Raw genomic sequence first — 17485 nt, 5'->3', positions numbered from 1 at the left:
AAATCCCAAGAGGCTGATTTTCTTGGAATAATCTTAAGTCAACTAAGCTTGATTCAAAATCCATCTTCATTCCCCCCTCATCTCTATCTCAGCCTGACAGAATGCTCCTTATTAGTTATTTAGGAGAGGCCAAACTCAAGCCTTGGGGTCAGCAACATAATCAATCATCAAGGAAAGAACAGAAAATAAGCAGCAGCAGTCAGGCTCCCTCACATACTTACAGCTACCACAGACACTTTAAATTCATTACTAAAGGAAAAAGAAAAGAAAAAGCAGGTAACCTTTTCTCATTCTGACACAGTGCATCTGTAAACACCACCACAAAACAATGAGGAGACTGTACTGGTGTACACAAGTCAGTCAAGAGTAGAAAACCCCACAGCACAGAAGGATTCAGCATGTGCCACCCCATTTAACAAATGAAACAGGGCTGTTTTACACAGATACTTAAATCTTCTTAGGTGTCAGTTTGAGAACAGTTTTCCAATAAAGCCTGTTAAAAAACCCAAACTGTTCCCCTCCACCCTTGGTCTCGCATTTTCACCTTCCACTGTTTGCCACAGCCCCAGCAGTAACAAAACAGTACTTTCAGGAATGCAATGTGAGAAAGGAAATGCTGAAATGCTCTTGGTTAAAGTAAATTTTATCTTAAAAAACACCCCATCATCCCATTTCATCCCCACCTCAATTCTGTTTACAGACCAAAGCAAACCATGACTGTGAACAACTCTTTAAAAAAGTGTCTTTATTCCTAGATTTTATTCCTGTTATATTTCAATATTTGTTAGGGCAAACTGTAAAACACGTTAACAGCAGATTTTGGAAAAGAACAGCACAAGAGGTGCTTACTGAATGTGTTCATAATTCCAAAGACAACCTAATTTCCCAAATGCTATTTCTACTTCATATTAAATTTTGATTAAAGTACTTAGACATTAAAAAAAAAAATCCATATGATTTTCTTTAAAGCAGGTTTTCCCACAATATCACTTTCTCGTCAACAAATTATTTCTCCTAAAGAGACCAAGACTATCACTGTTACATAAACACATATCACACAAGTAGATCCAACCACTTGCAGCCTCCTGCAGCTCAGGCCTAGCTCCAAACTGCAGGCAGGTATCAGACACTGGTTCCCAGCACTTCCACAAGTGTACCAGAACCTAAATGCCACATGTGAACACACTTTCTCGGATCTTTCCTAACACATTTGCTTCATTATATCATCCACCTTTACATTTCTTTTAAAACTGTTTTTTTTTCTAGAAGTCAATTAATGAATTATTAAAAGAACTTAAGTTTTCTCAGTTCAGCTATGTCTTGCTTCTATCTGAATAGTCTGAAATCAGTTACCCCCTCTTTATCATCTACTTTAAGAGAAGTCTACAGAGGTACTTACCACCAAGTAAGGCTACACAAAGCAAATAAACTCTGTGAATTCATCATAATGAAGAAGAAGAAGAATACAATTTCACTACTGCTCTCTTTTGCCCTCGCAGCACTTCTCTGTTAATAGTTTGCCATTGTTTCCATTTTCAAGTATGCTTTAAAGAAATAACACTTCCGTACTGTAATGGCTTTTGCTCATTTACCTCATTCTAGCTTCCTACCAAAAAATGAAAACACTTCAATCAAGAAAGCCTTTCACCTTTTCTGAGGCTCTTCTTTTACTGATACACTACTTCTCCAGAGGCTCTGTAAAAACCCAAGGCAGCATTTTTATTCTATTCCACCACTTATTATCAACGCATTTATTGTATTTTAAAAGTTATTCACCTTCCAAACAGGGCTGCCATTTTCCCAAATGCTAGTATCTTAGCAGCAATATGTTGCCCTAAATGAGAAGCCACATGTTAGTCAATTAATAGTTTCCAGTTTTGCTCAATTAGATTTTTTTTGGCTGGCTGCACAAACATGGTGCTTCACAAAAAAAAAAAATAAAAAAATCACTGCTTTTCAGGTTTCCACAAAGGAGTAGCCAAATTCACTGTTAAAGCAGAAAGCCTGGAAACACTACAGCGAGAACCACAGATAAGTGAGTTAGAAAATAGATCTTTTGGCACAGCAACATTTTCAAACCTTCTTGATACATTAAAGCACCACAAAGCCACTTTGGAAGATGAAACTAGAAGAAGAGATCATTGTCCAAACTTCAACCAGCCATGGAAAGCTCAACCCTGACTCCTCCTGAAAATACTGCAAAACCCTGAGGCATAGTAATGCATACAAGTCAGAAAACTAAGCCCAAAATTGTCTAAAAGGAATTGTTACTTTCAATCAAAAATAACCTTTTGTCTGTATCACAAGACAGAACTTTTCAAGTACAGGAGCCACAAGGAAGTTGGAAAAAACGAGTTGATCTTAGAAGAGTAAATGCAGTTTGAATTGAGCGTATTAAAAAATAAGGTTTTTGAACTGTATGCTCATCTTGAAGCTTAGCAGAAACCCAAATTCTTTCCTTTGACAGAAACATTGATTTTTACAGGCTAGACCAGCTCTTTAACAAACTTGATGGAAGAACAAAATTGCACTACCCACCAGAAGAAAAATCTCATCCTTTTCAGTCTCCTTAAACTGTGCCTGAGGACTAACCTGGGTTTCATGGAATACAGTATTTTTCAGCTTGTTTCAAAAGTACCTCAAAACTGCTGGCCTTAAGAAATAAACACACTGTCACCACTCTCATCAGTACAGGTTTGTGCTACCTATTGATACTTGTGGCACAGAAAGCTTCTCTGCCTACAGCAGTTCTCTGGGCTCAATACACAATGCTTAGCACTTCTGCATCACTGGGCACTAAGCAGTGAACATCTTCCATATTTCCATAGAGAGATGCAGATCTTCTGAAACAAGTGCAAACTGGAAGGGATTCAAGCATGCACTTTACAAAGCTATGCATTCTTGTTTTTTTTGGCCTATTCAGTGCCCCACCACCATCCCGCACTTCTATTCAGTGCCCCATCACCATCCCTCACTTCTCAAGCAAAGTGCATACAGGATGATGTGTAACAAACACTTCTGAGGACATCTGTACTTACTCCCCACACACTTTCAGCTCAGAATATTTCACTGATTGAGCTTTTGTGCTCAAAAGCCCCTAAATGGTTCTATGTGAACATGAGATTGTAGCTATTTGCAGTCAAAAGGACAGGATTAGAACTGAGAGCAAAGAAACAAGCTTTAGTTCCAGATCTTCCGGCCAGTTCTTCAAAGCTGTAAACACAAATAAACACTATTAAGAAGCAATGTAGGCTAATGAATGTTGCCACAAACTGACCAAAAGAGTGGATCTCTCTCTGTTACCAATTTAAAAATATCACTAATGGTACTGTCCTCCTTCATCAACGGCTCTGATACTTACTCATGAAAAGCATTTAGGAGGAAAGAAACAACTTTTCATTAACAGTTTTCCCTTACTTGTAGAGCAAGTTCCTGCAATCCTTCGGAAACCTGCCCTCCCTGGTGCTATGCCTTAGCTGTTGCACAAGTGCTGTTACTGCTGTTGCCCTGCTGCTTCTGCAAATCAGGACTTGAGGATTTACTCACCTGTTTGAATGGAACAAGAAACAAAAACCAGCACTTGACCAAGAAACAGATACCAGATTTGGGGAAATGAGCAAATATGGACATTGAACAGAGCCTATTTTCCCACACCATAATAAAAATTCTCAGGTAATAGAAATTCTATTTCTTTCTTCCACTGTCAGATTTGAATCACCTTTTCCCTATTATGGTTTTCTCACAAAAAATCTGAGCTACGCATCCTAAATCCTAAAAGAAAATCAGTCAAGTTAAGGAAAAAGAAAATCCAGCCTTTTCAAGTTGCATGCAAGAAGCAATAGGAAAGTTAAAAAAGTTAGCACTGACTTTCCCACAGAGACAAATGAACCAAAAACCCCCAAAACCCCACAAAACAAAGAATGCATTTAGCCCAAACAGAATCCCGGCATCCTTAGAACATGTTTCATCTCTTGAGCAAGAAAAATAATTTTGCAATCAACAGATAAACCAAATAAAAACAAGGAATTCTGAAGGGGAGGAAGAAACTGCTACAATCAGCTGGACCAGAAACAGCCTCAAGATAAATAACAAAAGGCTACCAAGGATTTTGCTCCTCAGCATTAAGCCCAGTTGTTACTGTAATGCAAATGAACTGTCAACATCCTAGCCAGCACAGTTGGAAAGGTTTATCCCAACAGTCACATGCATTTCTTCTCTTCCAGCTGCTGGCTGGGCCTCCAGCATGGAATCTGCAATCCAGTACAAAGAAACGCGAGACACTGACAAGATGAGCTTTGGGAAGAAATATGAATCAAGAGGACTTTAAACTTCCAGAAAACAAATACAAAATACTGCTGTATTTCATTCTAGTAATAATGAACTCTGTGTTAGATACGCCAAATAAAGAAATAATATGTTCTGACACTGCAGTCTAGTGAATAGAAATAGAAAACATATGAAGATACCAGGCTTTCAAGAGCTCAAATCAGGAAAGCAAAGAAAAATGTCTTGTCTAGAGAAGCTGCTCAAGTTTATATAAGAAATGGGTTTGCACAGAGAGAAGCAACAACACTGCAGCTTCAGTGCTAGCACTGTCCATACCACAGCAGCAGTACAGGCTGAGCTGACAGGGCTTCCAAAGGCTCACCCAAACACAGGCACACGTAATCCTTGGGACAGGAATGGTAGCTGTGTATCACCACAAAAGGACTTGAAATGAAACAATCCCACAATGGGCTCTTAGGCAATAAAGCCTGCTTTCTGGGTGTTTCTGGAGCAACTTCAGCTGGAGTCTACTTGTCCAAAAACTGCATTTACAGCAAATGCAAAAGATGGATGCAGAAGTCAATTATTCTCCCTCAGATAAAACCCTGTAATCACAATCCAGTAAATCCCACAGAATACAAGAACAACAAGGAAATTAAAACAAAAACAGCCCAAACCCAAAAAGTTTGGCAGGAGCTTTCAGTCCTGTAAAACACAGGAAAGTATAAACATAGCAAGTAAATTAAGACCCTTATTCATTTTCAGGAAATGCTTTTAAAGTTAGCAATACTCCAAGTGAAAATTAGGTTCCCTATCCCTATGTGAAAAATCAACCAACTGTTATAAAACAGCATTTAATAAAGCATACTTAGTGTAAACAAAGTGCAGACTTCATGCAAACCATTTTGTCTTGAGTATAACATGCTTCAAGAAAATAAAACAGGTTAAATGGATTGTGTTAGAGTGAATTAAGCAAAATGAAGCAGAATCAAGTCTTCAATTTTACAAGTCAATAATTTAACCATGTAATAAAATATTTCTAACAAAACATTTTTCAATTTCTAAACACCCCAACAAGTTTCTGTCACAGTCAAAAACTCTAACTTCTCCACAATGAAAAAAAAAAATTCTTACCAAGCTTTAAAAACAGATACAAGCATTTTTTTATTTTAACAACATTTCTATTTAAATTATGAATGACATACAGAAAACTAGAAATGAAATTACTGCTGAAGGCAGAGTAGTGAACTCGGGCATTTTACAGCACACCTGCTTCTCACATGAGACAACCTCCTCTTTTAAAAACCCCTTTAGGTGAGATTATAGATTCCTGAAGAAAAGGACTAATAGACCTTTATATTGGTGTCTACAGGGAAAAAAATACTGCTATTACCAGTTTGGATATGAAATACAGGTACGTTGGAAAGGTAGTTAGGAAAATGCTGAAGTGAAAAAAAAAAAATAAAAAATCAGTGACCAGAAGAAAAAGATCTATTTTTCTTCAGCAAAATGAAAGAATTTATTTTCCCTTGCTAGTTACAGCATGACCATATAAGACTCATCTGTGAAGATTAAATTAGTTCAAGACAAAAGAATCCATCACTATCTGAACAAACAAATGCATTTCACTTACCAAAAAAAGAAGCAAATTTTTACCACAAACTACATTTTCAGCAGACTGCTGACAAAGCAGAAGTCGTGTAGTGGCTTAAAGGCTGAGTTCTTTCCAGCCTATCAAGTGTCTAGATATATAGAAAATACTGTGAGCAGTCAACTGCTTGCACACAGTTCTTAAAATCTTCCCTTCTGTGGTTTGCAACTATCATTTCCTGAAAATTACTTGCTCAGTTACATTTTTATTATTATAGTCTAAACACTGTTCTGGTTACTGTTATAAAAAAAAGACAAGTACCAGTGACTGCTTCACAGATTTAAAAATAGAGCAGTTTACAAGCATTACCCACATAAGAAATGAAGACTTAACATTCAGAGCATAAAATTTATCTTGCTATGACTTTATGAGAACATGACAGTCTAGATAATGTCAGTGGCAAAGAATGCTTTAAACTATGATAAACTTGGTCTGTTCAAGTTTAGAATAATAACGGGGTGGCGGGAGGGGGGGACTGGTTTATATCGTATCTTCTCATACCATTTAGAGCAATTTATACTCAGGAGACCACAAGAGAACAGAAAGAGTAAAGCACAAAGATGATGGGAGTTAGTCACAAGGCAGAAACACATCAAATTCCAAGAAAAACAATAAACAATTAATTTAGATGGGTTTTTCCTGTACAAAGACTGATTCTGGGGTCACTAATTCAGATGAAGCTATGCCCCATTTCACAGTATTCAGCCTCCCTCCTGAAAAAGATACAAATATAATGTAGGAAAACTAGCCTTGAAAGTTTCCCCTTCCTTTCTACATCTAGGGAGAAACAGCCACAAGCAGTTCCCTCACTACCTTTCAGGTAGTTTGCACCTTACTCACAGTACAGAGCCAGACTTTCTCAGTCTGTTGGCAAATGAAACAGTCTAATTCCCAGTAAATTAAGGGAACCTCTGACCAGAAAACAACGGGAAAGCACTGTGGAAAAGTACTGAAGGACTGCCTGTGTGCTCATGAAGAGGTCAGTCTGGTAGTCACAGCAAAAGCTAAAGGTGTCTCTGGTCTGTGCCCAGTTTGTACAGCTGCAGCACATACCTGTGATCTGAACATGTCTGCAAAGAGGGAAGGTCTAAGAATAGCACCAGATAAGATCCAAGCAAGTTATGACATAAAACCTAATAATTCAGACATTTCCATGTGCTTCCAGATTTTTCCAGAAGGGCAAGAAGGCCAGAACACTGTTGATTTTCCCAGATTGAGAAGCACAAGGCACAGTAGTAGAGCACCACATCCAGAGGGACACAGCATACTCATACCCAAACCTTCTGTGGACTCCACAGGTTTCATGGCTGTGCCACCAGTTTTGCATTTATAACCATTGCAAACTCAACCAGAATAACATTTGTTGAGAATGCTTTTGAGAGAGAGACACCACAGAGTAACAAACAAAGGAAAAGCCTGGAAACACTAGTGCCCACCTAAGAGTTTCTCATCTCCTTTTGCAAAAAAAAAAAAAAAAAAAAGAAAAAGGATTCTAATCCTAAAACAAGGCAAATTTCCACCTAGGTAAGCTTGAAGTTCTCTCCACAAATCCAGAAATATGTGATACTTCTCATAGCCTTGGCTAGAAGGTTGCAAAAGGCACACAGTGGAACAGCTGCTCTGTTCCACTCCAGTGACAGCTACATTTCAGAGGTGGATTAAGTGGTCCAGAACCATTTTTACCTAATTCACAGGGGTACAGTGAAGGCTGTTTATTAAGCCATGCAATGATGGGACATACTGAGTATTCTTTATACACTCTAGCACAGTCATGCTGGGTACAACACTGCAAGACACAGAACTTGAAAACTCTACAGTTACAAATGATTGTCTTTGTCCTGCTGTTATACTGCAATGCATTATTATTTGCATTTTAATGTTCTTGCATACACCTTCAGGGCAGGAATCCTATTATCTGAACTATCTCTACCATCATGTAATTCTACAGTGCTTTATAAAACGTAATAGTGAAAAGCAACCACATACAATATACAATAACTCCTTATTATCCTCCCTCTAAATTACAGTAGAAAGATGGATTCAGTAGTAATGAGGACACTCAACTGGGAAGTTTCCTTAGATAATTTTGATTGGAGTACCATTGTACATTAAAGATTTGGGGAATAACAAATCTATACTGAAGTAAGTGTGCCTGAAGCTTTCTAAGAGGTCAGACAGCTCAGCAAAATAAAGCAGCATGTACAGCCACTAACACCTATACCCTTTCTGGTAACAATTTTCACTACGAAAGTGATGAACACAAACCAGAATACTTTTCTTCCATGGGGCAATTCTTCAGTTAAAGCATTCTTTTTTTGGCTAAAAGAAGATACAAGTTAGAAATTAAAGTGGAGAGAATGCCTCAGACTAACACCTTCTTAGCTACAATCACAAATAATTGCTGCCTCTTATACTAATGAGCAAAGCAAAATGGAAAGTAATTTAGACAATTCATTCAGGGTAATAGCTTTGTGAGCTAATATTACTGCCAAGAGATCCATTCTCAATTTCCTTGAGTACAATAACAGCAGCACTAAGTTTTTCACTTCAGGGTGCTTTTCTATCCTACGTAAATATAAACAGAAATCCCATTATCTATTGATAAAAATAACGAAGTGAGTTAAATAAAGTTTCATATGTTACACTTGCATATTACAGCCATCAGCTCCTTGGATCACAAGTGTAAATAAAACATTTCACTTACTGAAATCAATGAGAAACCTTCCAAATCCTTGCCTTTGGTATTGGGGCATGATCATTATGCAGGAGACATTGTACTTCTGCTGGCAAAGCTTTTCCTGTGGGAAGGAGAAACAGATCAAGTATGTCAAAGCACTGCTGAAGTGGGCAATTGCCTGCACCTGCTACTATCCTTGTAAAATATCCCAATAAGGTGAACAGATGCATGGGTTCAGTACCAAAGTCAAAGAATTCCATGTTAATGTCTAATTTTAAGAAAGAAGTATCAAACATACCCTTCAGAATATATTTTTTAATTAGTTAACCACTTGGCATCTAAAAAATTGAATACATTATTGGAACACCATAATAAAGTTTAAATGCGGTAAAGGAGAAAGACAGTAAGAGGAAAATATTTACATGCTTCAGTGACCATTCTCTCAAGGATATGAAAGTGGAATTCAATATCCATACACATGGTCAAATTGCATTTTCTATAATTGCTTCACTAAGTGCCTGCAGATTTTCACCCTTGTTTTGTCTTCTCTCTGAATATGTGGTCTGGGTGCCGGGGAGGAACCCCACATGTGCTGAACTAGCAAGTTATACTTGAACCATATTAAGTTTTTCCAAGCTAGATGCTTATCACCAGAGCACAAATCAAGGAAGAATGCTCAGAAACAAAAGCTTTCAGACAGAATGAACTCTCATACAGGCAATGGAGAGAAATACTACACTGATTGCTTAAGACAACAGAAGCTAAGATTAGGAAGCTGTTCTAACAATAGAAGTTTATAGGTGCTTTCCAGCTTATTGATAACAAGCAAGAGCTTTGCTACCTTTAAAAGATTGCACCCTATCAGCAATAGGCAGTTTTGAGGGAGACTGAAGCAACCAGAAATATCCAGGTCAGTGTAAGTGACAATGAGCTGTAGTAAGCACACGTACAGTTTAAGACACCAGCTATCATTTCAGCCTCCACACTAGATGACACTAGACCAGTGATGACATGACAGGACCACATGCCACTATACTCATCCTCAAATACTCCATCACATACCCAAGCCCTATTTCACAGAGTTTCTTAGTTTCTACTGCATAGTTAAATATTCTCATTGTACATGCTTCCCAAGATGACTGCTAGTAAGAAATACACATCCAAGAGCGCGCGCACACACACACACACACGTGTTCTTGAGAAAAAAAAGACTGATGACATTTGAGAGTAAGATTTTTCCCAAAGTTTTGGTGGTGATAATATTGATCACATTGTGATCAACACAGACTGGCCAAAAGCAACTGGGGTGAAGTGGAAGAGGGAAATGTATCCAAACATATCCATGTTGTTTGAGGGAAGGTGTGCTAACGACATCCTTCACTCTGCCACCTCAGTAAAGGTAGGACATGGAGACACATGTGGCAGCAAGGATACAAGTGTTACTGATGTGTTAGAAACCATGGAAACACCTCAGAATGGCCACACAGGAATTAAAGCTGCTCCCCCAAAAAAGGCAGCAGGACTGAATCATCCAATTCAAGTGCACCTGCACCAATGCACACAGCATGGTCAACAAACGGGAGTAAATGCAAGCCATTGTGCAGCAGGAAAACTAGGACATAGCTGCCACCATGGAGCCATGGTGGGATCACACACAGCTGGAGTGCTGAATGGACTGGATGGCTATAAACCCTTCAGCATGGATAGGTGAGGAGGAAGAGGCAGTGGGGTAGCTTTGCATGTTAAAGCCTGTCTTAAGCTTAACCACAGTGATGAAAGAGTTGAGTGTTTCTGAGCAAGAATCAGAAGAAAGGGCAACAGGGCAGATATCCAGGTGGGAGTCTGTTATAGACCACTCAACCATGATGAAGAGGCAGATGAATTATTCTGTAAGCAGCTGGGGTTAGTCTCATGATCCCTAGCCCTTGCTCTTGAGGGGGACTCCAATTTACCAGATGTCTGATGGAAATACAGCAGAGCAGAGAGAAAGTAGACTAGGAGGTTCCTGGAGTGTGTGGAATATAACTTCCTGATACAGCTGGTGAGTGAGCCAAGAAGGGAAGGTACACAGCTGGACCCGCTGCTTGTAAACAGAAGACTGGGGGGTGATGTGATGACTGGAGGTCATCTTGGGCACAGGGATCATGAAATGATAGCTTCTGTTTCTTGCAGAAATAACGAGGAGGGGTCAGCAGAACTGCTACCTTGGATACCCCACAGGGCAGACTTTGGCCTCTTTAGAATGCTGGTTGACAAAGTCCCTTAGGGCGCAGTTCTGCAAGGCAAAGGAGTCCACAAAGGCTAGACATGCTTAAAGAATGAAATTCAAAAGATACAGGAGCAGGCCATCCCCATGTGCTTCCAGATGAGCATGCATAGACAACCTGACTAGTTGAACAGAGAGCTCTGTCTCAAACTCGGGGAAAATTAGTCTATCATCCTTGGAAGAAAAGGCAGGCAACAGGAGAACTTCAAGGCTGTCATGAGTTTTTGCAGGGACAGTATTAAAAGGGCCAAAGCACAACTAGAATGCAAACTGGCCACTGGCATACAAGACAAGAAGAAATGGTTGCTAGTCTATACCACCTGCATAATAACTGGGGATTTTTGTCCTTTTCCAGAGGAGTGGATGGCAAGCAATGCAGGACAGTGCTGCTGGTCCTTACTGGAGGGATGTCCTCCATTGACTTCCACTATCTCAGGCTTGGGGTGGAAGAAAAATGTGAGAGGAGCAGTAGGCCACCTCTGAGCATTTTGTATGTAATCACCCTCCTTTATACACTGTTGTTATTAGTACTGGTGCTGTTACTGTTCATTTTCTTATCTCATTGCTATTTCCACAAAATTGTTATCACAACCCCTAACCTTCATTTTGCCCCTCTCTATCATCAGAGGGAGTGGGGAGAGGGGAGTGGCCGCATGGGGCTGAAATTCCAGCTGGGCTTAAACCACAACAGTGAGAAAATGGTTGAGTAACTTCACACCTTCTTGGACTCAGTCTTTAACAGTAAGAACAACTGTACTTAGGGTACCCAACCCCTTGAGCAGAAAGACAAACATGGAGCAGGATGAAGTCCCTGTGATCCACAAGAAAATGCTTAGTGACCTGTCATGCCATTTAAAACATCTACAAGTCCATGGAGTCCAAGGGAACTGTTGGAGGAGCTCACTGAGCCACTCTCCACCATTTACCAGCAGTCCTGGTTAACCATAAAGGTCCCAGTTGACTGGAGATTAGCAGCTGTAAAACAAAAAAAGGAAGTGGCAGAAAGTGGATTTGGGGAACTACAGGTCTATCAGCCTGACCTCTTGTGCCAGGGGAAGGTGACAGAACAGAACATTTTGAATGTCATCAAATGGCACATGTAGGACAACCAGGGAATCAGGTCCAGCCACCTTGGTTTTATGAAAGGCAGGTGCTGCCTGAATAACTTGATCTCCCATGACAAGGTGACCCACTTGGAGGATGAGAGAAAGGCTGTGTATATGTTCTACTTGGGCTTTTCTCTTATTTCCAGTAAGTAGTGACAGGTCGAGAGGAAATGGCCTCAAGTTGCACCAAGGGAGGTTGAGACTGGATGCTAGGAAAACCTCCTTCACTGAGAGGGTTATGAAGTATTGGAACAGCCTGCTCATGGAAGTGGGAGAATCACCATCTCTGGAAATGTTCAAAATACTTGTAAATGTGGCACCTGGGAACACAGTTTAGTAGCAACTATGGCAATGAACAAAAAAACCAAGTGACTCACCTTAAGCTGCAACACCTTAAATAAATTGAGAAAGTACTTGTCTAAACACAAGTTGACATGTTTGTCACAAGAAGTTCTGACTGACAGTAAAGATAGTGTAAGCTGTGCCTACATGGCTCACCTGAATTCTAGCAAGGCCCATCTCTCAGAAGGATCTGGCCAGACATCCAAGAAATTACTGTATAATATCCAGGGACTCTGACTCTGGCTTTTGGGCTTCTCCTAACAACTACATTTTCCCACAAATCACTTATTCAAGGAAGAAAATATATAGTCAATAGGAGGTAGTAATACTAGGATCAGGAAGTAGTGGATTTCTGAGTAACTGTACCTATTCAACACATCCCTTTAGGGGCAAATTACGAACAATAATGGAAGCTTTCCCTGTTGCAGGCATATCTAACTATATTTCACCATTTTTCTTGGTCATCTTTGTCATGATAGTCCACTTAAGTATTATTTTTGTCAACAGCAGCCATCTATTACTTGAAAAATCAGCCACAACTGAGACATCCACTCTAAACAAGACAACCACCATGAAGTTAGGCAATGCATTCTTACTTGGGAACAGCAAGTAACTGCATTAGATCAGACTGCACACAAGAGAGCAACATCACTGCCCATTTACATCTAAATAGCCAGCTGCAACTGCCAGCAGTCAAGCCAGGAAAACACATCAACATTCCAAGTACCTGCAACTTGTAAAAGTCAGACTTGGCATACTAATGCAAAAATGTTGGGGAAGGAAAAATATTTAAATATTCAACTGAAACCACAAACAAATTCTGGAAACAAAACAAATGAAGAAAGAAATCCCCAAACAAGAAAAAACCTACCCCATTCATGTGGCTGAACAAATTCTCAATTTGCATCAGTCAGAGGCAAGAAAGTACAATGTATTTGAGACAATGCACATAATAGTCAAGATTTACAGAGAGGCTTTCAAGCTTATGGGTTTTTTTTCCCAACTTCTGATTTTTTTTTGCAGAAGTATTAAGGAGAGCAGGACATTACAAACATTAAATACACCCACTTTTAAAATTTTTACCTTAGAGAAATATCCAACTAAATGGCAGCCTTTCTCATCATTTTTTGTAAGGACATAGAAGAGGAATGGTTCAACATCATAGTACAAGGTTTTGTGGTCCAGAAAGAGCTTAGCTAACAAACAAAGATTCTGACAATAAATTTTGCTCACATTTCCATCAACCTAGAAAAGCAAGACAGATGCAGTTATTTCCATGACACCAACAAGTTAGGACAAAACAACTTACTGAATCAATCATATTCTAGAAGGAAACATGAACAGTATGGCGTTACAAGAAACAAACAAACCAACAAACCACATCAAGATTCTGAAGAGAAATGCCCCAGTTCTTTCTTAAATAATAAATCTCGAGCAGGTGCTAATTACTTCGCATTTTTAAGTAACCTCTGAGTATTTGGATTTATTAAACAAAGTGATTTCACCTTTTAATTGTTGAAGACAGACTTACCTCTTCTACTTTATTCCTGGAATGAAAATTAATAGAGTGTCAGATAAAATGCACTAGTTTTAAACTGCCTTAAATTGTGGTTTGCTAGAAGGCAGTGGAGTACAACAACTTTCAAAGAAACGCCAAACAAAGGAGTGTATTATATTGAACCCTTAAGATGTAATGCCAATAAATGAGTGGCAAATTACATATCAATCACATCAATGGTTTGGATAAATTAGACAAGACAAAATTTCCATGCCAGGCTAAAACCCTATTGAGCAAGAGAGGTAAATTTCCTGGCTAAATACTACAATTAGTCTAGGTATATTATGAGTGCAAAGAGTCAAGCTGTGATTCAGACAGCTACAGAAAAGCCAGACACAACTGCAGATTTCCTAGATCAATTAGGTACTTCCTGAAAGGCTCAGTCAAAGGCAACACATTTTTTAAATAATCTTAATAGAAAGTTTTGCTTGTACTGATTTTTTTTTATAACAACAGTAATTCTATTTCATTCAGACAGAGACAAATGATAGGAACTGTGAAGAAAAAGAAGCCATCTTCTACTTTGTTTTGAGTAAGAATCCTAGTTATAAATCTAAGCAAAACCAATCCTCCTTTTAGATATATTTAGGGATTTTAAGGGAACATCAGTAGTATAGCTGCATTAAGTGGTTTTTTAAGAAAAAACATGGAATTAATAGCTACTGCTCCTAAAGGCATCAGGATAAACTTGCATACAGCTCCTAAGAGCCTATCAAATTCATCAAGCTCTCTTACAGCACGCTCCATTGTCCAGCAGCTTTTCATTACTTTTCACACTCCTTAGCAAGTGTGCAAATTAAATGTGAATATTAAGTAAGCAGAAATCACCACTGGGTAAGCCATAAGCCTGAAAACACAAATTATGTGAGCTGTCTTTTTCAGTAAGAACATTTGTACAGAAATGTAAAACCCTTCTTAATTTTCAGGCAAACGCAGCTTGTTCATCAGTTTTAAATGTGAGAAGTGGGGAAAAAAGAGAGACAGCAAGCTCTAAAGGAAGCATCTGTCAAAAATTGCTTGGCTATGGCATAGTAGCAAGATATATCAAAGTCTGCTGTTGAATCTGTCAAAGTCATGCTCTGGACAGAGGTACATAAATCACAAAATGCCAAACTTATTTCCACTTCTCTCAAAAATATAAAGCATGCAGGAAACCACAAACTCTACATTCTGCGTAAAAGAAAATGTTTGCACATAATTCCTGAAAGGATCTATGAAGAAGGACATCAACTAATGACTAAGTTTCTACAGCAGTCAGTGACAACTGATATTAACCTTTGAAATAAAAAGGCCCAAACCAACTACATTTATTTCAGAAGGCTTAACACAAGTGCTTACTGAAGCACCCAAAATAAACAAAGGGAATAAAAGCAGTGGACAAGGAGTTGGGACATGGCTTTCACAATATTTTCTTTTCCATGTGTTTTTTGCAGCAATCCCCCACCTCCCCATCCCCTCTCTGTATTTCACTTTTCTTAAGAATTTTTCATTTACATGCTAGCAGTAGTTAATAAAAATAAATGAGAAAGCACAATTTGCCAATTGTATGCTCCACAGTTCTTAACACCCGCTAACGGAGAAAATCAAGTTATTTAAAACATACTAGGGCAATTTAATTGTTGATAGGAAAAGAGGTAAGTCTATTTACAACAAGTCTTTTGCTGGCAGATCTTCAATATTTATAAAAACTGCTCAAGTCAGGAAGGAAGCAATCTTGATGCAAATAATTATGTTTTTAATAGCACAAACACAGCCGCACACAAGATCTTGTTCTAACTTAAAAAAGGACTTCAAAACAGAATCTACCATTGTTTGAACAGGTAATGGGAATGACCAAGCACAAAAGACACTAATACAATTTGAACTTATACAAGTTTGAAGAAGAATCTGACACCTGCTATAAAGAGAAATTAGCAATACATGCATATCAATAACACTGTTGAGAAAAGAAGCCCTAGGAACTTGACCAGTCTTTTCTGTTATTACTACCTGTAAGAATGCTTGAGAAACTGGAATGTTAAAATTAAGGCATAGTTTTAATAACTGCAGGTATGCTATTAGAAACACAACTCTCTTGTCCAGCATATCCATGAAACCTCACATGTAAAAGAAGTCATCTCCCTAAAGAATAATGTAGATTAATAAATTCAAAGTTGAGATTGTGGGATTTCTTAAATTTCAGGGCAGGTTTCTCAAACAGCCAAAATTAAGGCAAAAGCACTCAAGAGCAATATTTGTGATTTTAGAACACACAGTGAAGCTGCTTTACTTGCTTTTACTTTGGCAGCACGTGCATTATGATTAGCCTTCTCCCTACACCCAAGACACTCAAGCAGTCAGAAATGAATGGGTGTCATGGGGTACTTTTGCTGAGAAGGGAAAGGCAAACCAACCCAAGATAAGAACTGCAAAGGAAGTCCTAAGATCCATGCTAGTCAAGTATATTAAAGAGCTAGGCTAAGGCAAGGAAGTACAAGTAAAGTACAAATCATGAAAGAACATGGCAGAGTAGAACAGAACTGGGAAGATGGATTTGTTTTTGCAGTATAAGCAGAATCTCAAGTTTTGCAGTACAAAAACAAATCTCCAATAAAGTATTTAAGCATGTTAAAGTTTTCACTAGTTCTACAGCTGGTCTGTAACATCTGCAGACTGGTTATTTTCCAAAAGTTTATACTTTTGATACACCTACCTCAAATACTGAGAGATCATTTCTTCTGTAGATTTCATTGGCTGGAGGATGAAACCAGCCACATTTCTCTGAATGCCTTAACAAAATGTTTTTACTTTTCATGTATTTAAGACAGAATTCACACAGGTAAAGCTTTGGTAATCTGTAGGAAAATTAAGAAGATATTTTACACAAAAAGTTTGTTACACTCCGTAAACAAAGTTATCACAAATGAAAATCCCTTTGCATTCAAATATAAGGTACCATACATAAATGCTACTAAAGCATAACTAAATAAGAAAATACAACATTACAGTGAAAGATTAAACGTTCACACACTAGTCATCAGAAAAGGAAAATAAAGTATCAATCAGCTCCAATCAATCAATCACTCACTCAGTCATAGTGAACCTAATTCAACAGAGTTGTGCTGTGGTCAGTTTGTGGCCTGGCCTCCGGCAGACCTCAGTTACTTCCCCCTTCCCACACTCCACCTTAGCTTTTGCTGTGGTTTCCATCAAAGTAAGTACACTGGAGTAATACTTCAAATTTCATATTTATTGCTCCTAATAAATATAAAGGAAGCACAAAGCAGGTTACAGGGATCTCGTTCCCTTTAATTTTCATTATTTTGCATCTGGGGAAGGCTCAGAGATGATTTTCATACCCACTGTCTTCCAAACACTTGGGCAAGACAGCAAACTCTACTAGGAGTTACCTGAGCTACCACTTTACTACAGAAGCCAACCCAGAGTTACTACAGGCAAAACATCTCCACAGCACAGGCAACAGAGACAAGTGCACTTCCCTGGGGAGGCTCCAGTTCAGACTACATACAAGTAATCCACATGCCCTGTGTTCTACATGCCACCATAAACCACTGCCTTGGGTAATTTTTACAGCTACTTACCTTCATTCTTAAATTACTGAAGCAGTGGAAGACTGCTC

The 17485-nt window shown here is 38.7% G+C and overlaps 1 protein-coding gene across 9 annotated transcripts in view; it reads right to left on the bottom strand.

Moving 5' to 3' along the window:
* Nucleotides 1–17485, bottom strand: part of KAT6B (lysine acetyltransferase 6B) — a 111030-nt gene that overhangs the window by 23705 nt on the left and 69840 nt on the right. For 7 of the 9 annotated variants that reach the window (XM_062496781.1, XM_062496782.1, XM_062496780.1 and 4 more), the window contains 3 exons: nt 16559–16700; nt 13392–13553; nt 8622–8715 (listed from right to left, as the gene is read on the bottom strand). In XM_062496781.1, coding sequence (XP_062352765.1) covers nt 8622–8715; nt 13392–13553; nt 16559–16700 — 398 coding nt within the window. The remainder of the gene's footprint in view (nt 1–8621; nt 8716–13391; nt 13554–16558; nt 16701–17485) is intronic. The other 2 variants (XM_062496786.1, XM_062496789.1) reach the window with 2 other exon arrangements.

Source organism: Cinclus cinclus, chromosome 7 (assembly GCF_963662255.1).
Source record: "Cinclus cinclus chromosome 7, bCinCin1.1, whole genome shotgun sequence".
NCBI lineage: Eukaryota > Metazoa > Chordata > Aves > Passeriformes > Cinclidae > Cinclus > Cinclus cinclus.
The sequence above is the reverse complement of the archived record's forward strand: the minus strand, read 5'-3'. Positions and strand labels throughout refer to the sequence as shown.